This window comes from Mchenga conophoros, linkage group LG4 (genome assembly GCF_057382185.1).
Source record: "Mchenga conophoros isolate Kocher_MC1m ecotype Shallow Benthic linkage group LG4, M_conophoros_male_GT1.1, whole genome shotgun sequence".
NCBI lineage: Eukaryota > Metazoa > Chordata > Actinopteri > Cichliformes > Cichlidae > Mchenga > Mchenga conophoros.
The window spans coordinates 1,258,855-1,285,020 of record NC_140529.1 but is presented as its reverse complement, the minus strand read 5'-3'; the positions used below and the strand labels follow the sequence as shown (position 1 = coordinate 1,285,020).

The 26,166-nt window shown below is 40.6% G+C and overlaps 1 protein-coding gene and 1 long non-coding RNA gene across 4 annotated transcripts; both read right to left on the bottom strand.

The window, feature by feature from the left end:
- Positions 1–416: 416 nt before the first annotated feature.
- LOC146575225 (uncharacterized) lies at positions 417–12,321 on the bottom strand. Of its 3 annotated transcripts, none has more exons than XR_014892089.1 (6): positions 11,523–12,321; positions 10,011–10,343; positions 8,576–9,930; positions 8,126–8,192; positions 5,864–5,996; positions 417–4,372 (listed from the first exon to the last, which is right to left on the bottom strand). It is a non-coding gene; the product is annotated as an uncharacterized LOC146575225 (long non-coding RNA). The 3 variants fall into 3 exon arrangements; XR_014892087.1 differs by having other exon boundaries at positions 8,126–8,195; positions 11,523–12,314; XR_014892088.1 differs by lacking the exon at positions 10,011–10,343 and having other exon boundaries at positions 3,963–4,372; positions 8,126–8,195; positions 8,576–8,622; positions 11,523–12,002.
- A 3,718-nt stretch (positions 12,322–16,039) lies between these two features.
- On the bottom strand, positions 16,040–19,790 carry LOC146575224 (uncharacterized). Its single transcript, XM_085272535.1, has 2 exons — positions 18,913–19,790; positions 16,040–18,148 (listed from the first exon to the last, which is right to left on the bottom strand). The coding sequence occupies exons 1-2, from the start codon at positions 19,732–19,734 to the stop codon at positions 17,813–17,815; spliced, it is 1,158 nt and encodes a 385-aa protein (XP_085128661.1). The 5' UTR covers positions 19,735–19,790; the 3' UTR covers positions 16,040–17,812.
- Positions 19,791–26,166: the final 6,376 nt, after the last annotated feature.

Below are 26,166 nucleotides of genomic sequence, written 5' to 3'. Positions count from 1 at the left end.
CAGCAACCCAAAATCAACATCGCCAGAATTAAGCCTTCCACTCCCCTTGCTTATGGCAAAAGCAAAGCAAACCCTTTCTCTTGCTGGCATGGCAAGTGGTTTGTCCACATTTATTCATCCCCACCTTCATCCAGTCACACACACATCCACACCATGTATTCACACCAGGTATTGCTAATAGTGGAGCCTCCCGCGCAAGTAATCAGATTCTCCACTCTCAGCAAAATGAGCTCATTCATTTGTTTTATTTGTCATAGTAAAATAGTTCTTTATGCTTTTGGACCGGATTGACTCGCTATTATTGTCCCGATTCGTATTTTGAAGAAAAGACAAACGACTACAAAGTCCCAATAAGGTGCGTCAAAACAAGGATTTTATTGAAATATATATTGGGGGGGGGGGGGGGGGGGGGGGGGGGAGAAGTAGAGCACGATCACTCAAACAGCGGCGATCTTCCCCGAACAATACTTGGGGTGTAACATACATATGATGACCAGTAATATGCGTCACCGCAGATGAAAAACAACATGCATGTTCCCCCCCCAGTTGTTCTGCAAAGCCCACCATGGCGTCCCTGGTAAGGTTTGAGAGCCTCAGCAAATTATAATGAACATAATTAATGCGATCAACATTTTTATTTGGAGTTATCCATAGGAACACACTTTCAAATCCTGCTGCTATTTGGTTAACTAATTTATATTCATCAGGAACTCCCCTGGGAACTCCAATCGAGTCAATCCAGGTAGGCGAGTCAGTTCTCGGGTCATAAATCTGTGTACCCGTTGTGCTTCTTTCCCTCAACATGCGTCTCCTACATCTGACTGTCAATGTACGCGTGTCATGTTGTGGAATGGCTTTTACCCTACTCCCTATTAGCATCAATGGTGCTCCTAACCGCACCATAGCACATGTCCCCACACTCCCCAAAGGAACATGCACCAAAAGGGTGTGATGTCCACAGTAATAATACAACCCACCTCTAGCCCATGTACCTATTATGGTGTTTGGGTCACTTACATTATTTGTGGTCCTTCCCGTGAGCGTCCTCTCACACCAACTAGGGTCAATTTCTCCCAGAGTGTATTTCACGGCGTCCGTAGAAAATTCAAAACAGGTGTAATTATTTTGTTTAGGTATGAATGAACCTGTCTGCGTACGCTTGTCAATTGGTGGATATAAACTTGACAGTGTGATGCAGTCACCCGTGGCCACAGCTTCTCTAGTTAATCTCAACATGCAATTATAACCCCACTCATCCTCTGGATACAGAGGCGCAGGCTCAGTAAACAAACGAGGTCTAGCTGTAGCACAGGCAACACAATCATCTACATGCTGTTCCCTAGCATTTTGAGCCACCCAATCCAGCCAGAGATTGCTGTCACTGAATCCGGTGGCACGTTCAATTAAATCTTTTCAGGCGAGTGTAGTCAACTGCAACTACCTTCCTATCTGAGTTTTGGTTAATTTTTATCAGTGATGTCCCATTGTCCCTTACTACAGGCCTCATTGGTTTAGCTTTACTAAGAAAATTAACTTTTATTAACCTTTTTGGATCTATCCCTACAGTTTCCACACCCAGAACTAAATATAAGGAATTTTGACGCCACCAGTTCCCCATTGACAAGGTCAATGGATTCTGGGCCGGACTATAATCTCTCTGAAGTTTTAGCTCATTCTCTGGCCCCTGCTCTGACGCCTCCCAATCTTCCCCAGTGTAACCTTTTACCTGATCCCAGTTCCGACACCAATTGGCATAAGGACGACTTCCCCTTTCACAATATGTGTTCACAGCATAATCCCAACACACCCACACATTAAATCCCCTCCAGCTACTGTCAGCTCCCTTACAGATAAAAACGTTGCACAAATCAAACGTGAATGAAGTGGTGGACCCATTAACATAGTCTAATTCTAGTCCACCATATATGCTGAGGCACTCATCCCTTTTACCTGAGACTTCACGCTTAACCTTCCTTGGCAACGCAATCAATTTGGACTCTGAAGCGGGTAGACCTCTGCGTCTGGGCAATTCACCTGTCTGCCAAAAAACAAAGAAACATTAGAACACTCACGCACGCCAACACCCCAGTTATTTTCCAATCTCCCCACAAGCCCATGGTTTTGGTTCCCCTACTCTCCTCTAACTCTAGGCTGGAGCCCCAGCCTATCACGCTTCACGCCTCTTTGGCACCTCCTCTTTGAGTGAAGAGACGCCCCGGATCCTTCTCTTCTTTCTTCGACTTCCCAGGTAGACTATTTGGGGATGAGCTTGTCTCCACCAAGCTCTCGTCTGCCACTGCACATTGAGACCAATGGAACCAGGTCTGGCCTTTCCCCTTCAACTGGACCGCTGTTGTGGTACGAGCGTTCACTTCAAATGGCCCCGTCCACCTCGGGTCTTTCCACTTTCGCTTGATGACCTTCAGCCACACCACCTTGGCGTCGGACCTGTCCACCGTGGTCACTCCTGCTGCAACCTGTTGTGTGAAACTAGACACAAGAGCTTTTAATTCTTTCCAATATTCTGCATGCGTTCTGTTACTTTTTATACTCTCTTCAGCCGGGACTGCCGTCCAGGGACCTGGAAACTGTCGTCCTGTCAACAGCTCGTACGGCGTGAAGCCTGTGGATTGGTTAACAGAACATCTTATGATCATTAATGCAATGGGCAGGGATGCGACCCAATTTAGCCCCGTCTGAGCACAAATTTTGTTCTTCAAATTTAGATTCATCCTTTCTACTTTCCCTTGGGACTGAGGATGATACACAGTTCCAAACGTGTGTTGCACCCCCAGCCTCTGTTCTGCCTCCGCCAAATCTTTGTTTTTAAAATGGGTCCCATTATCTGACCGAATTCGCTTGGGGAACCCATACCTCCTTTTAGACAGGGACTTTCAATCTGATCAGGTCCCCACTGGTAGCCTTCTCCTCAGCCAGTTGTAATCTGGAAAGCCCACCTTATATTTGCTCTCCCGAGAATTTGTCACCGCTGTTATTCACTGTTGCAGGCCTGCTTAGAACAAAAATGAGAAAAAAAAGAGCTGATTATTAGCTCAAAGCACCTGACAGGTTTTCTTTAAGTGCACTGTTACAAAAATAATGGGCCCCTTCTTAGACGTCCATGTTTAATAAAACTCCCTCTATTAAAAACAAAAACAACCCAAACCTAACTGACAGAATCAACCCATCTCCACAACAACCTCAAAAATCTTAAACAAAAAGTTGTGCCACCAGAGTCCTGACACTCCCAGGTCAACTCATGTAATTTCACCTCCTCAATACACCGAAAGTCTTGTTAAAACCACACAATTTGCACACAACAATCGCCCCCTTTATGCACTTTAACATACTTAGATTCAGCATAAGATAACCCCATTACAACAACGTATCAACACTAAACTATAAATTTCCTATCCAAATCTGCTATGCTTCCTCTCCTGAAAGAGAGGCGCACACACACACACACACAGTCATCTCTCAATAAGTTGCTGTGACAAGACAAATACATGTTCAAACATTACCACCTTGTTAAATTATTTTATTTCTTTCTACAGTGATCACTGGTTTTGATCACTCAGTACGAGGGCACTCCTAAGTCACTCTTTTAAAACTACTTCAATCACTTTTTCTTTTTTCCATAATTCACTCCCTTGTCATATAGCTTCTTTTGAGTTATTCCTCAACTTCAAACTCAAGTGCATTTTATTCTTTTTTTTTGCCTGTCCCGTTTGGTTCTTTGGCCATCAGAATTATTGTCTGAAGGCGAGAAAAGATGCCCAACGGATTTACTTTACCAAATTGACCATCCCAGCCTTGCCGTAATGGTCTATTTGATTCATCTTTTATGGTTTATTTTCACTCGCTTTGCCCATTTGAAGATTTAACAGATGAGAGAGCAGTTTGGTCCTGTAACTTTGTATTACAGGTCAAAAGACCCTCAATCCACACTGCGAGGATTGATGTTGTTCCTCGCGTTCTTTAACCGCATTGACGGCCACACTACTATTTTTTACTGTTCTCTTAAGCTTTATTTTGGAATCATACATTTCAATGACCTCTTCTAACTTTCTGTCTGCAGCATTGGCTTTGTCTTCGTTTTTTAGTATTTTCCTCGTAAAATTGCTGCATCTTATTTTTTATTTTTTATATTTTTTATTTTCACTCGCTAGATACGGGACTGACTTGAATGAGGAAAAGAAAAGGGAGAAAGGAAGAGGGGGGAGAAACAGTGGAGAAGAGGGACGGGGATAAAGGGCAGAAAAAACCTCGCGTTTTATGGTGACTCCTGAATTTCCTCCACTTCCTCCTCATCCTTAAAATACTCCGGATGAGTGTCCACAGCATTGTTCAGTCTGATGGCATCCTCCATGACCTGGACAACATGATACCATTAGAATGACATCATAGAATGAGGGGTGTGACCAGAGCCAGAAATGCACTCATTGATCCTTTTGTTGATTTATTGCTATCATACACTACTAATCAACTAATCGAAGTGCAAGTGTCACAGTCTGTTATTTATTCTCCCTCCATGCAAGGCAACATCTAGGGGTGGTGCTGTGGGTTCAGCATGGCTGGCAGCCATTGTTCAATCATGCCTCCCCTATTTCAGTTGGAACGCTGGGGCCTGGAGGAGAGAGCTGCGGACTGCCATGCACCATGAGCAGCCGATGGGAGCGAGAACAGTCGCAGTTCTTGCTTTTTCTGTTGGGGGAGGCCCAAATAGTGCCATTCAACCTTCAGCAGCAGCAGCAGCAAGGGGCTGTTTTTACAATGTCTGCCAGGTAATTCTACACCGACTGGGTAGAGGGCATCAGAGGGCCACTACTGCCATTTCTGAGGAGGACAGATGGAGCTGGGGGACAGGCCCTTCGCATATGCTAATGCAATAGCCAAAGACCACTGGAAATTAAACCAAGGGGCAAAATATACAGCCCAAGGCTGCGGTTCGCTCCTGCGTGTGTAACGGAGCAAAGGTGATTTTATTTTTTCCACAGTGTTTTTAAAGGAGGGAAACCTTCCTCCAAACGGACAGAGCAGTGGAGTCGCCAAGGGAAAGCACACAAATTAAAAACTGTGGAGCCTGCGGCTTAATTTGACTCAACATGGGAAACCTCACCCGGCCACGGAAAGGATTGACAGATTGATATTTATAGTTAAAAATATAAAATGAATTAAAACAACCCTGGCCAGGGGACAACACAATAAAAATCAATAAAACACAACATTAAAAGTCCAGTGGCGTCCGCCACGGTACACTAAAACAAAAAAAACAACTCTTTAAATGAACAAAAAAAAAAAAAAAAAAAAAAAAAAAAAAATCATGGAAAGAATTTCCACGTGATTAAATTGCTTTATTTTAGCATTATGCAATTCTGTTACTCCAACTTAATGCACTCAAGTCGGACCAACTTAATTAAAGATTGATTCATCAATGTATTTACTGCATTTTGATCCAATATATTTTAATAGTGTTGATCCAACAAAGAGTTTTGTTCCAACTCAATTCAGGTTTTCTCCAACTAATTTACTAAATTTGGTCCCAGCTTAAGTTAATTGAGTTAAACCAACTCATACAAATTAAGTTATTCCAACACAAGTCTTTAATGCTAATAGAAAACACTTTAATCACATGGAAATTCTTTCCATGATTATTTGAAGTTAATTTAAAGAGTAATTTTTTGGAGCATTTAACAAAGTCTAGAGTCTGGTTAACATACATTTCACTATTACATCTAAAAGGTAAATACAAATTTGTCATACACATCTTTTTGTTTTCTCCAATTTCTAGCAAATTTCAGGTTCAGTGAATAGACCAGACCAAGCAACATTGTCACTGCAAAAACTACATTGCCCAACTCACCCATCACTTCCACCCCCTCTAGAACAATCATAACATCCTGAGGGTCATCGCTGGCTCCGCACCCTCTGACCGAATGACACAGATTCCAAAGACTGTCTCTGCTATGGCAGTGGCCATGCTTTCTATCAACTTCCTGTGACAATAAAACAAACAAATTTAAAAAAAAGATAATGATTTCTCACTAATGTCCATTGCAAACAGTTTTAAAAGTACATCTGTTTTACATTAATGTAAAATACCTAAAAGCTTTATTCATTCAAGCCTTATAATAATGTAAATGTAATCAAAAATGACTGCCCGATATTTTTCCTCACTCAAGAGAAGTTCATTCAATACCTCAACAATGTTCTGTCTTTCAAAATCTTGAGTTGTGATAGGGGTGACTGTGGCACAGGAGGTAGAGCAAGTTGTCTACTGCTTTAATCCCTGGCTTCTCTAATCTGATACTAAAACTATCAATGGGTAACACACTGAACCCCAAGTTGCTCCTGATACATCCATTGAAGTGTAAATGTTACATAAAAATCTTGTATGAATGAGGTTGTTATAATGATATTATAATAATGATAGTATAAAACACTCAAGAATGCTGCGTGTAGTTAGGGCTGCTCAATTAATCGAATTTTAATCACGATTACGATCTGGGCTTTCAACGATCATTAAAAGTGACTGAGCCGATTATTAGCCCCTCCCTCGTGCTTTACTCTCGCGCTGCTCCGTGTGGCAAATCGAGCGCACCTCTTGTTTCCAACACGCGTCACAACAATTAAGAGGACCCGAGGGAAGCTCGGAAAGCTAAGCAGAAGTTATTTGGAGAGGAGAGTGACTGCCGTTGGTTGAAAAGAGGGGTAAAAAAAAAAAAAACAAAAAAAACTTCAGTGGTGTGGAAACATTATGGGTTCGCCGAGTCAGACATCGTGTGTAAACTTTGCTACGGTGTTGTAGCTGCACCACTGCAAAGTTCACTAAACAGATGTTTACATTTATTTCTTATATTGCAAACATTTGCACTGTTATCAGTATTTGCACACTATTTTATATTATTTGTTAAAGTCATTATTCAATACATTGTTATTGTTAACCTTTACAGTCAGAGCGGGCATGCTCCGTTTTGCGTAACTATTTTTAAATCCCTGTAGAACCGGAACCGCGTAAGCTAGCGCAATAATTTTTTGCATATGAAACCAGAGGAGTTGTACTTACATCTTATGCTATCAGCTTGTCCTAGGTCACGGTTGCAAAAATTGCACAAAACGCACTAGCAGGAACAAACACATAATATTCCAGAAACACGCTTTGCCGATTTGATCAGCTGTTCGCAACACTTCCCACATTGAAACAGACGTCAGCGCGAACTATCGCACGTCCGCCATTTCCTGCCAGAAACCCAAAGTGACGTCATCTTCGCGGAAACTGTAGTTTTTTTACTTGTAGGCCTTAAACACCTATACTGGTGTTTTTATAAGTCATGTTAGACTTTACTGAATAGTTTCTGGGATGCTTAGAACTCATATTGCACTGCTGGAAATAGTTTATTTTGATGCACATGCTGTTTTCTTTGCAAATTTGAATCATAGGATTGTTTTCCCTGCAGTATATAAAAATTGCTTTATCTCCAAAATAAAACTATGAAGGCACTCAAAATAAATTTCCTGTTGTTGTAAACTATTTTTTGCATTTAAAGTTTTGAGGGATAAACCTCTTAAATTTCTCCAAGTAGAAATATATGTAAAAAACGATTTTCAATTTTTTTGTAGTTTATTGCACTTTTTGCAATTAATCAGAATCAGAATACTTTATTGATCCCTGGGGGAAATTATTTTTTGTTACAGTGCTCCATTTTAATGTAGTTACTATGGACTTAATGCATACATATTATTAAAATATGGGCTATAACAGTTGTATTGATGTATAGCAACTTGAAATGCTCCCAATGGCACTATAACATGTAAAAAAATAATATAAGCTCTGGCGGACTTTGTTCTATAGTAGGTCTTAAAGGGTTAAATAAATATCGTCAAATAATCGAGACCTCAATTTCAGTGAAAATAATAGTGATTATCATTTTTGCCATAATCGAGTAGCCCTACGTGTAGTATCCAGTGAGAAACTTAAAGCTCTTACTTTTCCCATTTTAAAAGCTATTTTTTTTACAGCCACCGGTAATTTATAGGAAAACCCCATCCCCTGAAACTTTTTGCATGTAGTTCAAGCTTATCTTTGATCATCTCCTTAGTTAAGGATACAGGCAAGTTAACATACCAGGTAATCCTTCACCAGCTCAGGATCTTCATTCAGGTACACGCAAAGACCTTTGGCGATGTATTCTCTTCTGATTTCAACAGCATCAGTACACAGGGGGGGGGGGGGACACAAATATATACGGAAATCCATCTCAACGACCTAGCAGTGGGATTAAAGAACTTTTAACTGAATTACCAGGAATTTGTGAGAAATACAGAGGCTATTGTTTTACAGTCTTAATCTTTTCAAATAGTATTCATGCATTTTAGACAATTCTGTCATTCTAATATTGTTTTTTACTTTGTATTAATTTAATCATGCCATACCCCCAATTCAAGAAAGTTTAGATGATGTGTACATAAAATCAGAATGCAATGTTTTCTTGGTCTCAAAACTATGTCACTTACAAATGAATATATTAAATTTTTAACATGGGAATGTGATAATTTAAGAAAAATATTAGCTCACCATGAATTTGATGAACGGGCCTGCCAGCTCTCCAGACCTTTCACCACCTGATAAGATTAAACATTTATTATCTTTACAGGAGGGAACTGCAAGTCTAAGTTTAAGTAGAAAAATATTTAATTTAAAAAACAAAAAACAAAACAGGAAAACATATCTGTTCATGTTTTGTCTTTCCTCCTCAGTGTACTAAAAACACAAGTTGTTAAATAAACCACTCTCCATCAGTTGCAACTTACAAATTTCAACAACCCACACGTAAAATGTAAATTTATCACAACAGTCTCTGTGGTAGAGCCAAACTAGCTTATGTGCAGAGTTTAAGTTATAAACAATATCTATATTTGGAGTAGCTAAGTCTTTCATATTAGGCTATCATGCTAGCATGACATTGTGCTATATTCTTGCACTAATGTGTTAGCTAGCTATCCATCCATCCATCCATTCGCTTCCGCTTATCCTTTTCAGGGTCGCGGGGGGCGCTGGAGCCTATCCCAGCTGTCATAGGGCGAAAGGCGGGGTACACCCTGGACAGGTCGCCAGTCTGTCGCAGAGCTAACACACAGGGACAGACAACCATTCACACTCACATTCACTCGCACATTCACACCTAGTGGCAATTTGGATTATCCAATTAACCTATCCCCACAAGCTGCATGTCTTTGGACGGTGGGAGGAAGCCGGAGTACCCGGAGAGAACCCACGCAAACACGGGGAGAACATGCAAACTCCACACAGAAAGACCCCGGCCTGATGTTGGAATTGAACTCAGGACCTTCTTGCTGTGAGGCAACAGTGCTAACCACCGTGCTGCCGTGTTAGCTAGCTAGAATGGCATAAACAGATTAAAAAAAACAAAACAACAACAACAACAACAAAAGAACAAATGTGAATAAATAGAACTGAAAAGAATCGACAAACTAATGATACCTTTGTGCAAAAAGTATTTTCATCAAGATGGATGAAGATAGATTCACTCTTACCTTTCCAAGATGACTGTGGAGCAAACCATGTGCTTTCCTGCCTCTTGTTTAGAATCTCACGTGATCTTGTGATATCGCGAGTCTTTAAGGCAGCTAACCACTCTTGTTAGATTTTATCATGTCATATCAACAAGAATTTAAGAGGTGCTAGTTGGTGAATTTCATGTAGATCTTATATGATTTTATTACGTTCACCTTAGAAACATAAATTCATTGTGTTCAAATTACATGTTAGAGTCTTGTAAATGCAATAAACCACCAAATTTCACTTTGAGTGTATAAGAGTCACTAAGAATTAAAAATCCAGTGAAGCGGTGCAGGAGGGAAACCCGGCGGCGTCCTCGCCTTCCTCTCCGCGTTCTGCGCCCCGGTGCGCTAAAGAAAGGAAGGCAGCGGTAGTCACTATTCTTTTAGGCAGCTATAATTCATTAAAGGGGACAAGTCAAAAGACTTACCCCGGGTGGGCAGAGCTCTTAACTCTGCCCGCCGCTTCTTTGTAACCGCCAATCGGCACCGGCCCGCCTCGCCGCCTCTAATTCCCTGCAGACACGTAATCTGGCCTCCTGTTGCTGCAGCAGTCGGACCGCTCGCTCCGTGTTGCTGGCACTGTATCCTCCTCTCCTGAACGCCAAGCTCCACCAGCCCTCCGGGCTTGCAGGCGCCGCCGCCTGACACCACTCACGCCTGCCCGTCTCTCAAGCCTCTTTCTCCATGGTCTGCCAGGCCCTCTTATTGGCCTCTGTGACCTCCCAGGTGTGATCAGGTTTATAATCAGGTAGGGGCGGAGTCTTTCCAGGACAAGTCACCAAATAAATACCATAAAAAACATGCAGTAAAACTCATAAAAATAAACCAGTGTACAATATTAAAATATTGAAAAGGTAAAACACAGCAAAACATGCATAGTAAAAAACCCTAGATAACTTGTCCCTTTCCACCCCGTGACACGTGACACACACCTTGACTTTGGGAACAGATTGATGTGATTGCTGTGATTGATGCGATATTTGGCCACATTGCTATAACGACACCACTCGATTACTTCACACGCATGCTACCAATAATCCATAAATTGCTGCTTAAGGAACTAAGGACAATACATTTAAATGCAAGTTCTTTTTTCTAATGTGTTGTACAACTATCAAATTCATTTTTTTATGTTACATAGTAATATGGTCCTTACCGATTGTGAAACTAAATTAATTCGTTTCATAGATCTAATCCATACTGCTCCTTTAAGGCAGCAAACTCGCTATATTCTATTCATTATACCAATTAATAACACCAGTGGTAAACAAAAACACTACTTTAAAACAACTCAGTGCAAATAGGCATGCATGTTCATTTGCTTTCAACTCACAACAACAACTCAACTTCCAAACCAAAACACCAACACAAAGGAGTGTGAGTTTAGACAGCACCAGTTAGCTAATCACATAGAACTGTAATCTTTGACATTTGTTTACCAAGTGAACAGCTTTAACATTTAAGCAGCTGTAACTGTTAGTGCAAACACTGTGTATTTATAAGGAAAGAGCTTCAAGTCTCCAGATCTACTAGCTAACAAAAGACACATTACGCTTTCACCTGCTTCTCTGCTTCAACAGCAACAATGTTCCTCTTACGTCAGAGGCACAGCTACAGCAAGTGTAGAGCCAAGCAGCCTCACCAGCGTAACCAGTGTTGCTCTTTTAGCTTTGAATGTTTTAACTTAAATGCACTAACAACTTGTGTAATAATTCTAACAAAAGGTTTCTAACTTTTATCTGTTTGTAACCCTGGGCTACACAACATCCATAAACAACATGTATCCATTCAATATCAATCCAACCAACAAACCTGCATTAACCCAACTATCCATAAAGCCAGCAACCATCCAGCCAACATGCATCAACCCAGAACTCCAACCAGACAGCATGCATCATAGTAAGACTAGGTGGACTGCTGTGGATTCATTTGAATCTTACTCTGCACAGCTGCAGAACACTGTTGATGTAGCTCTCGTCCTTTTCGACCTTATTCCTGAAAAGGCTGGTTTGTTTCTTGTCAGCAGGGTCGATGTCCTTGGGCCACCCCCCTCCACTTGGTTTACTCCACAGCTTCTTGTCTTGTGAAGTTTTGTGTTCACCTGAAAACAACAAGTAGCACCTGAGATTCACACAGACAGGCAATTCACACAGTGCACTGTTAATCAGGAGGTAGAGCAGGTCACTAATCAGAAGGTTGGTGGTTCAGTCCTTGGCTGCATCCCTTGGGCAAGATACTGAACCCTGAATTGCTTTCTGATGCATTCATCAGAGTGTGATAAAAAACACAGAAAAGTTGCTTTTATGAATGGGTGAATGAGGCATGTTCTGTATATAAGAACCACTCTCTTTACTCTGTATGTAATTTCAACCCTTTTGGCAATCCAGTTCAAGCTGTGTGTAGGTGATCAGTTACTGCAGGAGCGTCACACTCATTTTAGCTCATGGACTGCTTCTAGCTTGATTTATCCTAGCCCAATACTAATAAGATAATAATAATGAATACTGTATTGATCCCCGAGGGAAAATCCCTCTCTGCATTTAACCCATTCACTCAGAGAAGGAGTGGGAAGACACTGGGCACCCAAAGAGCAGTGCGTAGAGACAGCACCTTGCTCAGGGGTACCTCGGGGGAGCCGTTCAGTGGATTCGAACCCCCAACCTTCCAATCATAGGGCCACCACTGTACCTACTGAGCTATCCCTGCCCATAACTCTAGAGCATTCACATTTCTCTGTGTAAAGGCAGCTGATCTGTACGGAGCCCCTCTGATGACATGGTACAAAAAATAAATAAATTGTGGCCACGAAATACCATTTCAAGGCCACGAAATAGGTATAACGTGCCCACGAAACACTTGATGATATATATATATCATCCCAGGGCACATTCACTAGAGCCTGCGTCAGCCATAGTACGGAGTCCTTGCTGTTGGTGATGTCCTTAAGGTGAGTGTATTATATTTTATATTTATTTCATATTGTTATCCCGCAATTCGGCAGTTATTTATTCAGACCTATATTGTTACTATGTTCTAAATTGTATCTGCTGACGTTTCAAATGTTGTATCCTCATGTTGCTACTACACGTTGTTTTGTTGTGCTAATACGTAGCCGTAAACTCATTTTTAACTGTAGGACGTTTCAAAGTAGAGCAAGGCTGAAGGCTACTAATAAACGAGGTATGTTCAACATAAAACCTTAGTTCTCTGTGTCACGAAGTTGTCTCTCTTTTACCCTGGCCACATCACCATACTAGCTGGTGCAACTAATCTGGTCTGGACAATAATAACAGTTTTAGACGGAAAGCATCTTAAAATTGCCTCTTTTTTTCGCTGAACATCTCCTTTGAAAGTAGCATCATGTGAGTCACACTTGTCAAGGTAATGCATGCTAAATGAGCCGTAGCTTTCAATGCATCACCGGATGAAGCCTTGCAGTTACAGTAGCTCACTGCAGGTATCACGTTGCCAAGGGAACTAATAAAGCATACAGTGATCAGAATGATTTTGTATTGATGCAGGTTGCCATTGCTAATACTGAACTACTTAAACTCCAAGTAGACAATCGCTCCATTCCTCATTACCATAGATAATATCTAAGTAATAAAACAATCATTATCAAATTCTGATTTGCCATATATAAAGTGATTTTATAGGTAGGCTATCATGTAAAAATCTGCTACATAAAATTTATAACCGAGTGTAAAAATACTAATTTCATTTTCATGTGGTTTGGAGGTCAGCTATGGATACTCGGCTGCGAGAATTTTTAACAGAGCGTAAAGTTGAAGAAGATGTGATCAAGAAACTTGAAGATGAGAATGTAAGCCACTGCAGCTGTTGCTGTGTGCGTGTGTCTGTGTGTTTGTTTTTGAACGGAGAGCCGCAATCCACAATTTACTATGCACATTCTAAAATAAATTATTGAATTTCATATTTTGGTTTAATCAATGACATTAATTAATGACATGATATGTTTAAAGAGTAATTTAAAAAGTAATTTTTGTTCATCTTATGTTGGACAAATGTGTACCACATTACCAAAAGTATCTGTTATCAAAAGTAGATAGCAAAAAACAACTCTAAAATATGCAGTTGTATGTATTCATTGTTTTTTTAATATTGACACTTTTATTAATTTGTTATTTATATTTTTCAGATTGATGAAACTCTCATTCCCTTAATGACAGACAGTGACCTGGCAAAGTACATCCCCAAAGTTGGCGATAGAGTCTCCACTGTGGCCTTCTGCAGACAAGCAACACGTCACCATCCAGGAAAGAATCTATACTCTCAAGGCTACGACAAAGACTGACAGGAGCTGAGGGAATGCCTCCTAAAAAGAAATTGTCTCAGTGGGCAGAAAATACAAATGCAAAACGAACAGTGAGACGAATTGAGGTTGGCTGGATGGATTTTGATGAGGAGAAGGGTGGGTTCAAACAGGTGACGTGTGTAAGTGGTGGTGGAACAATAATGGATTGGATTTATATAGCGCTTTTCAAGGCACCCAAAGTGCTTTACAATGCCACTATTCATTCACTCTCACATTCACACACACTGGTGGAGGCAGCTACAGTTGTAGCCACAGCTGCCCTGGGGCAGACTGACAGAAGCGAGGCTGCCATATCGCGCCATCGGCCCCTCTGGCCAACACCAGTAGGCAGTAGGGTAAAGTGTCTTGCCCAAGGACACAACGACCAGGACAGAGAGCCCAGGGATCGAACCGGCGACCTTCTGGTATCCCAGATACGCTTCCCAACCCCCTGAACCATGGTCGCCCCAACAAGGCATTTATCTGTAGATAAAAATGAAACAGTGTCAAATATCAAACTTATGGCTGAAAATCAGTTTTTCCCCAATGGCACCTCAAAAAAAACCAAAAGTCTTTCTCACTATTCAACTCATATTGAGAGCTCACAGATGCATGTGGATGCTTCCAGTACAGTTGATGAGTTGTATAAGCAAAGTAAGGTCAAAATTCTGCGACTTTATCTGTGTACCAGAAAGAAAACACAACAGCAGCCTCAAGACGTAGAGGCCGATCATGCAATAACCCAGCCCTCTGTGGTAGATCTCACTGACAATGAACCTAATCAGGCCGCTGATGATCTGTTGGTGGAAAACGTGAATTCAGAACCATCAAACTTTGTAATTAATGATGGAGCTTCCATAAGTGGATATTTGGAACTGAATGACACATTACCATGGGATGGTCTGCCAAATGTAGGTGAAAGTGAAGATTCTGATGCAGTTGTTATTATTAGTGGGGATAACAGGGTGGATATTAGTGTGGTTGAACTAAACCCTGAAACACTGTTTACAGAAAAAGAGTCTGATCCACCTCATCACACATTGTCTCTCTCACCGGGGCTGACAGGAGAGGCCAATATTCCTGACCAAGCACCCCCTGAACCACGATCTTGTCCCGTAATACTAACTGTTAGAAGAGGTCATTGTCTTACTGATTTGATCAGTGCCTTTGAGGACTCAAACATTATTTCATCTGAGGTCAATATCACAGATAGGACACAAAGTACTTATTCAGGCCCCAATGTTTGTAATCAAGTGCTGGCGTCCCGTTGTGGGTTCTGTAGCTGGTTTACTCCCACCAGAAGGACTGCATCATTTCATTGCAGAAAAAAAACCAACTGTAAAAACAGTGAAGGAGCTTCTAATCTTTCCAGAGGAGATGACAGCTGCCCAGTCAACAGTTTCTCGTTACCTGAAAAGGTACATTGGAGAAATTGATATCTTCAGCTTTTCCTGCGGTTCTGTACAGGATCCAATCTGTTCGATAAAGCCATACTAATTGAGTTCATAGAAACTACAGATTTCCTCCGCAGACCACAATCCCACACATGTGGATGTGTGCTAAAGCTGCCCCTTGGTTATCACAGCTAACCAGACTTTCGCAGTGAATTTAACAGCATTCTCGCAAGCTCTATGTGGGTGATGGATGTGGTGTAGGTCAGTGTTACCCAACCATGGTCCTCAAGGCACTCTGCCCTACACGTTTTAGGTTTTCCACCCTAACAGTTCATAGAAACACGGGTGTAGTTAACAGTAACATGAAGGAATGAATGTGAATGTTCAATAGACTGGGCCGTTAAGTTCTCTTAACGGTGTAGCCCGTTGTGCCTTTTTCATGTGCAGCCTTTTTTTTCATCTGGTCAGTAAGTGCTTTCTTAGTTTCTCCCGCTAATTAAAATAGTAAGCTAAAGGGAATGTTCAGGTTATTTGAAGTGGAGTTGCCTGTAGTAGACAGCACTTAGCACTCTGACTTTGCAGAAGCAGCAGTTAGATATTGGGGACAAAATAAGGCAACAAATTGCTTGGGGAATGAGACCACAAAACAACACCAGTTGAAAATACATATACATATTTAAATGATTTTAATTTTCAGTGCTTCACCTGGCAGGAATCCGTACACTAAACATAGAAGTGCATCTGTTCCTGCTGCACACATTGTTACTGTGTTTTTGGCTAGTGCCAAAATAAATGACTAATTTTAACATTCTAATACTTTTTTACTACAGGAAGAGTAACAAATATTTCCAATATAGCATACAGTAACAGTTCTACAAACTGGAAGATTGCTGAGTGCTGTCTACTGTATATACAAACATAAGTACAACACCATTACAAATACCATATTCCAACTGATTAAGCATGTTCTATATTAAAGTATTTCAGATGTTTGCAGAAATCTTAATAGAAACAAGAATGTGAACCTTTATGTTCCTAATGGGTTTAGAAGAAAAGTTGTCAATTACAGAGATTGGTTACATTGTGAAGAGGTTTGTATAACCTCTTCACAATGTAACTGTTATTTTAGCCTGTTATTATATGCAAAATACAACCTGTTTTTGAGTATGGTGTATTTTGAAAGACACCAGTAAACCATTCTCATTTGTACAAAACATTGTCCTCTCTGTTACATTCTATACATCTTTAAACATGAACATGTCTAATGACACCGCTGAAAGTTATTTAATTACTCATTCTATAATGTCATACACGTGCTGTGATTTTTAAGAAAAGAAGCCGTTCTTTATCAAACATGGGATTGCTTTAATCTATTCCACAATAACAAAAATATAGGCTCAAGAAACATTTGGAGCATTGGTGACACAACTATGATTCTACACTTTAGCCTACTTGGTCTTCTTGTCTAATTGATCACAACATTAGCTATATTGCCAGTCTATGTGGTTGTTATCCAAGGTGCTCTTGTTTTTGTTAGAAATGAACACATTTTTGCTACCAAAAACTATTATGAACAACTTTTGATGCTTTAACAGTTTGATAAGTTTAACTCAATCCCAAAAGGATTTATTTTTTTCTAACCTGTATCATATTTTAGTTTAATACTCCACGCTTTGTAGCTACTGTGAGATTATTCTGTTATCATATGTTATCTTATATCTGTAGTTAAAGTAGTTGAATTATGTTAACAGCTGTAGAACATATATGTATCCCTTAGTCTAGATTGTGTGCAAAGTATGTAGCTTAGTTTCCCTTATATTTTTAGGTTAAAAGAATGTGACCATTTTTGGATTTGTTAGACAGGTGTGGATTACCCTGTACCCTTGATCTGCTGTGAATGTGTTACACTGTTTCTTGACATTTCATACTGCTGAATCATGAAGAGAATGTTGTGTGCAGAGGACCTTGTGCCGATAATAGAAGAGACAGACCACATTCCATACCCCCACCTTTACAGAGAGCAGAAAGACAGGGAGCCGAGGTCATAACTTAGGCGCCGTAACAGAGAAAGAATGTGAATGTTTAGGCTTTTACGACTAGGTGGGGGCCACTAGAGGCTATAAGAAGCGGAGTAGCCCGTCACCATTTTGAGATTTGCTGTGACCCTCTTCATGCATGTCTCCCCATCATGATGGCTTATGCTCATAAAGTGTTGGATTGTATGGAAATAAAAGATTGTTGATTGAGCATTTATACACCGAGTATTGTCCTTCCTTCAGCCCAAAGATTCAAAGAATTGGGAGATTTTAACACTACCAAGAGCAAGCAACACTTCATGATGAGTTAATTTACTGACATGGATAAAATGAAAATTATGTTATACAGTCTTTTCTGATAATTTTGATACAAAGACAAGATAAGTACACACTGGAGAAAAATAATTACTTAATAATAAGTACATTAAGCTGTAGGAATACGTACTGAAGTACAAAATGTACTACATTTGTATGTTTGTGTCCATTTAAGTAGCCTCAAATAACTGTGAACGAACTGTATCCCTGAGATGAAAATATAAATCAAGGGCCTGGGACATGGTAGATGGGAATTCCAAGCTTGATTCCTCCATTATTATTGTGCACAAATCAAACACTTGCACATCACATGGGACTGAACTAACAAAAGTGCAGCTATTTTTACACAAGGTCAAATCTTCTGTCAGTGGAACGAGACAGTCTTCTGCACCCCAAAGGTGAGGGGCCATGTACATGACATCAGGTATCCCACAGGGCACGTTGTTATTCTTTGAGGGCCTTATACGGTGAGCATTCCAAACACTCCGGATGTCATTCAATACCTCCTGATGAAGAAACAAGAATTAGGTCAGAGCTGTAATACAAGGCATTTTTAAAATGGTCGACAATAAGTGTGGTGCATCCTTAAATGAATTGAAAAGCAGCAATGTTTGGATGCAGTTTAATGAAAACCAAAGGAAGAGGGAGTGATTGCAAAAAAAGAAAAGAAAGAACCACACCAGGCAAACCACTGAGTTGTGGGATCTGGGCTTTATACTAATACTAATACTAATCTTGGTCCGGATGCGCAAAGCTTTTCAACTTTATGCGCATAATACAGGTGACAAAATCAATATTTTTCAATCCCATGAGGGGATCCAATATCATCTGAGTCCTGAATGTACCAATGATAGAGCGCTGAAGAGTTACTGATGCGTGAAGCCTCTGACTGCTTTTGACAGACTGGCAGTGACAGATCGGTAGCTGCAGCATAACTGCTGATGCAGAATGAGCGCAGACAAGGATAATGTCCTCCGATCAGAAAAAAACAACATTTAAGTCGTGCTGACTTCTGATCAGTTCAATTGGCAAAGTGTTCCCTGATTTAAAAACTTTGGCTGGGTCGATGCTTCAGCCTCCATTACGCACATACAGAGTGCAGTTGACCTACTTCAACAACGTTAGGAATACATTGCATTTACCGTTCGGTAAAGGTAATGTCGTTTTAACTACGGTATGTAAACGATTATTTTGTTACCCTTACTGCTAAAACAGCGTAATTTAATGTAATTAATTACCACCACTGGTTATCATAATATGGGTCATTTACCTGAATGATTGACATGAAGCAGAACTGTGACAGAGCTTTGTCAATGAAATCCCCAAAGAAGAATCCTTCGTCCTTCAGTTCTCCTAGAAGCTTGATCCATGACTCGACTCCTTCTTTTCTCATCACTGCCCACCAGCTCTCAATTCTCTGGTTTGCCGTACTTGCTCCTGTGACATAGCTTCTGTCTCCTGCTCTATCATCCCCGTCATTTCTCTGTAAATAACGCTGGAGGTCTCTGACCAACACGTTCTCAGTGCCCATGTCAGTTCGTACGAGCCTGGGGAAACCCCCACGACTCTCCACTGCTTCCACAAAGTAACCTCCGATAACCTTTGGGTCACTGTTAGTGTGTGCGGCCCGCAGCCAAATGATGTTGCGTGAGAAACCGTCGATGCATCCATTAATACATATCCCATATGGCTTTAGTTTGTCATAAGAGTCTATGTGCCACACAAAGTTAGGCCCCTGAGCAAAATATTGCCTCCTTCTGAGACGTGTGGTCTGGCGAACCTGGGAACCTAATGGGTCCAGTAAAGAGATGAGGATCCTGACGTCTTCTTTCCTGATCGCAGTGCCGTGTTGTTTGCACTTTGTAAACATCCACCGATAACCGTGATCCTTCCCAGGCCCTTGCAGTTGGTTCACAATAAAATCTATCCCGGCGTCCAGGTCGTACTTACGTCTGTAAAGCGACTTGGCTCTCAATATCCGGTTTAAATGTCTCTCCGTAATGATGGTTCCTTGCATTGCCAGGCTTTTCAAAATGCGTTTGTAGCTCATTCCCAGCCTAAAATAAAACTCAATCAGACTGTCTCTGTCCATGGTGTATAGGTTTAGCTTCTTTTAGCTTGGGGTAGGCCTCAGTTGATGTTTTAAATTAAAACGCTTGAAGACAAAGTGAACTCTGGACAAGCGTGCGGCCTACCTGAAGCCCAGGTGGGCTTGTTGATAATCACATTTTCACACTCATCTCGGGGCACATCCATGGTGTTCTGGTGCCAGCCTGTCCCCTCTGTTTTTGTGGGGGTTTTCCCCACATACGAAAATGGCCGCTTCTGCCTGGAGGGAGTTTTTTATTTTTGCTTTGCAGCTGCACAGGATCTGTATAGAAGTTTTAAACACTTCTATTTTGGGCAAATTTATAATATTTTAGACGACAGAACATAAAACACTGTTTGCTTGCGTGCGTGTGTTTGTGTGTAAAAAGTGAGATGTTCAGAGGTCTTGCTTCATGGTATCGAACAGCCCACACAAAACAGGTTCTTTATGATTTAATTTAAGTGCTGATGTAAACCACAATGTTCAGCAAACATCTATCAGGTCATTGGACTGTATTTTTTTAAAGCTTAAGTATGCGCACATGGGATATATTAAAAACTGACAAGCCGTTTGAACACATGATGTGAAATCACTTAATCAACCTGCTGGATTTTCCAAAAGTTAAAATATTTATACTACTTTGGCACATTGCTCTTAACTTATTAAGGTGGCTATTAGTGAGGGTCATGATAATCAATTCAATTGAGCAGAAGTGACGTTCTTACTTCGATTCGTCCAAATTCATGTGAGTTCCAGTCTGTTCAGCCTGTTTCTGTGTAGCACCAAGCAGTAGACCTAAACCTGGATGTGCTTCTGGGTTCTGCCTCTAATGAAAACGGATGAGTGTAAAATGCAACCATTGTTTGTAGTTTGCTGCCACCTACTGAGTGAAAAAAGAACTGAAGTTGTAAAAAGTCAGTATTCCTAATGATAGGCTTCGTTTTGTTTCAGTTTCAGTTCACTATACAGCTCATCAAACTGTTTTCCCTTTACGTTTTGATATAATAGCTTTTTAGTACTACTGAGACACATACTGCCTTTTTCTTCCGTTAGAGTAATATTTTCTTGAGCATGTGATTGAATACACGGCATGTGATTGAATGGCATGATGCGAGCCGCGGCGATCATATTGCGCGCACTGTCCGTGCCTACTGTTGTCACCTTCTCCTCAATTCTCCACCTGCGAGCAACAGTCTGGAACTGCTCTGCACAAGCCTCCGCAAAGTGCCGCTCTTCCGTTTTCATTATAGTCAGCGCAAAGGATGTCAGACCCCAGGCTTCAGTGATTAAATGCGCAGTAACTCCCAGGTAATTGTCATTACTCAATGATGTCCAGTGGTCTCCTGTCAGAGCCACGCATTCTGTGTGAACTAAAGCCTCTTCTTTTTTCTTTTTCTCCGTTTCATACAGTTCGTGGATTCGAATTGTTATTGTGCTTCTCGCTGGGGGCTTGTAGGACGCGTCCTGAGATGCAACCTTTAAAACATCCGCAAAGCCCTTGTCCTCCACAATGCTTAGCGGTCTGCAGTCCTTTGCTATCCATTTGGCTATATTGTCGGTCAGTTTGTCCAAAGAAGACTTACCGAGTGGCCTGCGTTCACTAAGAGTGGTCTGACGCAGGCCGGGTGAAGCTGCTGCCCCGACAAACGCGTGTTTGGCATTAAGGTGGTATTTTAAGGTCGAATTTGAACGGTGAAATTGAAACTCTTTACTACAGTGAGTGCAAATTACAACGCGTTTGTTTATTGTCCCATCTATGTTCTTCTTGTATTTAAATTCCCCATCCAGAAGGCCATCCGCTTCCTGCTTCTCCATTTTCAGTGGCGCGGTAAACAAATCAAGTGGAATTATGGGAGCGACTTATCTGCGTGTTGCGCTAAATAGTTAAATATTCTAACGTAATTAATTCCAAAATTTAATTATCGCAATTAACGCGTTAATTTCGACAGCTATAAATATAATATAATATAATATAATATAATATAATATAATATAATATAATATATCATGTTGCTATTTAATGTTTTTTGTTCGTGTTGCAGCTGCTCTGTGAGCCAAGCTTTCGTTGTCTAAATTCAATGGCAATATATCTCTGCACCACACGATGGCGATAGATTCTCACAGACAGTCTGTGCTCTGCTTCCGCCACCAGTCATCTTTAAATCTTTTTTTTAATTCAATGAAACCTTTATTTAACTGTCCATCTCGCGGCATTACTTAAAAAAAATCATATTTAAATACAAAGAAGATTAAATACATGAACGACAGTAAATTGATAAAATAAGAGCAAATAAATATATTTACAAATGATAGCAACATCAATGGAATAAAAGCATGAACAGCAGCAGAAGGAGAAAGAGGCCTGTATCTACATTATTACTCTGGCAGCTCTCAGTCTCCATACAGACAGGACACGTTGCAGCGTAATTGCAGACAGGTGCGTGGGCCTGAGCTCCGCCCAGGCAGAATGACGAGTGGAAGAAAGCAGCAACACAATAAACATATGTAGCCTTGCGGAGCCGGCCGGGCAGACACCGAGACAGAGTGCAACGATTTTATACGTGACAACATACACAAAAAAACACACACAACAAAAATCAGAATGTGTTTGTGATTTGGATTTTTATTTAAAGGTGAAACCTTTTTTCTTTTCTTGTTTTGCCAGATTAGACATTTTGATTCATTTCATTTAGTTTTTTTGTTTTACTTTGATGCTATAATAGATGTTTTTAAAATGTAGTCATATTTAATACTATATTGCATCATGGCAAAACAACAGTCTCCTCAAGCTGCTTTATACTGTAAGGTAAAAACACTACAGTAAAAGCCAGAAAACCCCAACAATCCAATGATCCCCTTTGAGCAAGCACTGGGCGACAGTGGGGAGGAAAAACTCCCTTTAGGAAGAAACCTCCGGCAGAACCAGGCTCAAGAAGGGGCGGCCATCTGCTGCGACCGGTTGGGGGTGGGTGGGCAATCTCAGTCCACGAGGGCCGGTGTCCCTGCAGGTTTTAGATGTGTCCTCGAACCAACACAGCTGATTTAAACGGCTAAATTAGCTCCTCAACATGTCCTGAAGTTCTCCAGAGGCCTGGTAACGAACTAATCATGTGATTCAGGTGTGTTGAGCCAAGGTGAGATCTAAAACCTGCAGGGACACCGGCCCTCGTGGACTGAGAATGCCCACCCATGATATAGGGAGACAAGATGAAGTATACTTCTAATGGCCTATTTTAGCAGTTAATTTTTAACAATCAACTGGTGGTAATCCATCATCAGAATTGAGGAAAGGTGGTGTTGATGGAGACTCTACAGGAGGATTCACTGGGGAAGCCATACCTGCACTTCTGCCAGGGTGTCTTGGACGTACCTGAATAAATGTAGTTTTCCCTGGAAGTGGACGAGGATTAATCTGAGACGGAGTCTCCTCAGAACATCTCCCCATCATGCTTCTATGGTCCAACGATGCCAGCTTTTGTCCTTTCTGTTTTTCTAATTTAAGCTGGAGTTGAGCGTCTTTCACTCTAGATTTTAGATGACCTATCTCTTTTTCTTCATTGGCAGCCTTTTGGATAATCTGGTTCACTGGTCCAATGAGCTCCTCTCTTTGTCGGAATAAAGCGTACTCGGAAGACTTTACCATGTCATTGTACTGCTTTTTAAATGATTCCAGCTCCCGTGTTTTATCTAGTAAAGCTGCATCTAGATCCTTGCATCTGATACGTAGACAGTTCAGCTGTTTTTCAAGAAACTCCTTCGTTGTTCCAACAAAGGGGGTGCCTTCCACTCCGTCTACGTATTTATTTTTCAAGTAGTGGAACATATCCCTAAATTCCACCTTTTCTTTTCCTCTCAAGTGACCTTCATGTGGAAATGCCTTTTCAAAGGACAAAACGCACTGGCACAATTCCTCTTGGAAGTAGCGCTCTTTCTTCTCCAGCCAATTCACTTTGGATATAAATCTTTCCCGTTGCTTTTTTGTGGAGCGCAGTTTCTCTTCCAGCGCCACCTTTTCAGCCAGTGCCTGATTGTGTGCCGCTTTTACTTTGTGCCGGTCCACTGCTGTCTTTCTGTGGTTTTCCTGCTCTGTGCTTAGGGCCTTTTTGACGTCTTCAATTTTCTTTTTCAAAGAATCAACTTCGTCTTCAAGCATAGCCTTCATTTTCTTTTCCAAGGCCAGAGCTCTAATATTACTCTGGCATTTCTGCTTGATCGCCATATTCTGGGCCTTTTGGTCGTCTATCACTTTGCCCATTTGACCTTTCTCCTCTGTTAATTCTTTCATGTTTTTAACCATAAATTCATTTTCGTCTTGTAACTGTGTATTATGCCACAAAACACCGTCAATCCAACCCTGCGAGGATTGACGTTCTTCCTCGCGTTCCTTAACCGCATTGACGGTCACACCTCTACTATTTTTTACTGCCGTCTGCAGCTTTTCTATTTTGGAGTCATACATGTTGATCACCTCTTCTAACTTCCTGTCTGCAGCATTTGCTTTGTTTTCCAGTTTTTTAGTATTTTCCTGGTAAAACTGCTGCATCTTATTTTTTTCCTCTTTGTGGCGTTTCAATAATAATTCAACAACTTGGCTGTTGTGAAATTGCTGACGTGCCACCTTTTCTTTCTCTGTTTCCAGCAGTCCTTGCAGGACTTGGACTTCGTCCTCGTGTTTTTCTTTAAGCTCAGCCAGAGTTTTCTCCGTCTCTGCGCGGAACTTTACCAGAGCTTCGTGGTCATCTTTTATCGAGTCCAACCTGTCTGCGATGTTTGTCCTGTCATCCAAGACCGAACCCAGCAGCTTATTATTCTGCAAAAGTTCATTGTTTTCTTTTGTTAGATCCTCGATCCGTTTCTTATTGACTGTATGCAGGTTTTTGAAGTAGTCAAGCTCAGTTTTGAGCTTTTCAACCTCGTCGATCATTGGCTGCAGTCTTTGCTCGAACTGTCTGGCATATGTTTCTTTTTCTTTTTCACTTTTTTTAACCATTGTTTTCGAGAAATTAACATTTCTGTCTTTGTTAGCTTTCGAACTCATTTCTGCTTTTTTATGTGCTGTATCACTCCAACAAAACGATAGCTTAATGAATTCCCTTTGACAGCTGTCCTCTATTTATAGACTTGAACATCAAAGGATGAAAGGACTGTCACTATGACATCACCACGTTCTGTGACGTAACAGGGCTTTGGAGCGTGATGTCACGGGGGTGGGCGTGGAAAGGATTTTGGGGGTCTAAACAAAGCGTGTCTTTTTTTTTAAAAACTTTATTTAACAAACAATGAGTATACAACATACGAACAGATGAAGTATACAACAGAACATGAACACAAAAAGCCAAGGGTGAAAGAAAAAGGTAACAATTATAAGAATACACGCAAAAATTCACATACATATATTGTTGTGAGAGCCTTTTTGTTGGTGCAGTCTGATATTGATTGTATGTGCATGTGCACATCCTTAAAATAATGACAGAAATATGGTGTTTTGTTAGTAAACTTACATTTATGGATAAAAAATTTAGCTAAAAGTATTAAGAAATTTATCATAAAAAACATTTCTCATACTTCTTGGGGAACTTAAAGAAACAGAATAAAACATTTTCCCATCGTAAAGAAAACTCCCTTAAAATATGGACAATAACAAAGCTGCTAAATTCCTTCCAGAATCTCTGTGTAAAAGAACAGTACCAAAAAAGATGTGTCACCGTTTCTGGATGATCCCCACAGAAAGTACAATTAGTATTTATGTCCCTTTTGAATTTGACCATGTAGTGACTGGCTGGATAACATGTATGTCGAATTTTAAAAGAGACTTCTTTCACCTTATTTACAATCAAATATTTATGGGGGACCATCCAGACTGTCTTCCGCTTGATATCTGGAACACTGATTGGAAAATTATATAGTGCAATAAAGTCGTTGTAAGTAAGTAGTTGTCCCTCTTTACTAACCAGCTGAGCCACCAATAGGATCCCATTTTGGAGCCAAGTTTCCAGGAAAAGTGATTTATTTTTCTATAAAATATCTCTGTTGTTCCAGATAAGGTATTTGTGAGGTGAGAAGTTGTGTTTATAAATGAGGGTCCACGCTAAGAGGACCTGCTTATGGAAGGATGAAAGCTTTACAGGGACTTTCTCAACATTGTAATTACAATTTCAAATAAAAGTAAAGCCACCAAAACGAGAGAAAATGTGGTATGGTATAAAGTTCCAGATAGAGGTAGGGTTTTAAGAAAATGTTTGGCCCAATTAATTTTGAAAGTGTTATTTAAAGTAGAAAAGTCTAAGACGTTAAGCCCACCTGATTCGTACTTATTCATCACAACAGTTTTTCTAATATAGTGCGTACGGTTTTTCCATATAAAATTAAAGAGCATACGGTCAATATCTTTACTACTTTTCTTATCCAGATGTAAGGAGAGAGCAGCATATGTTC

Excerpts from the sequence above, each read along its gene's own strand:
- LOC146575224 (XM_085272535.1), bottom strand. The coding sequence starts at position 19,734 with ATGGACAGAGACAGTCTGATTGAGTTTTATTTTAGGCTGGGAATGAGC. Across the intron at positions 18,149-18,912 it reads GCTTCATGTCAATCATTCAG|GAGGTATTGAATGACATCCG; the intron begins GTAAATGACCCA and ends TTTCTTCATCAG.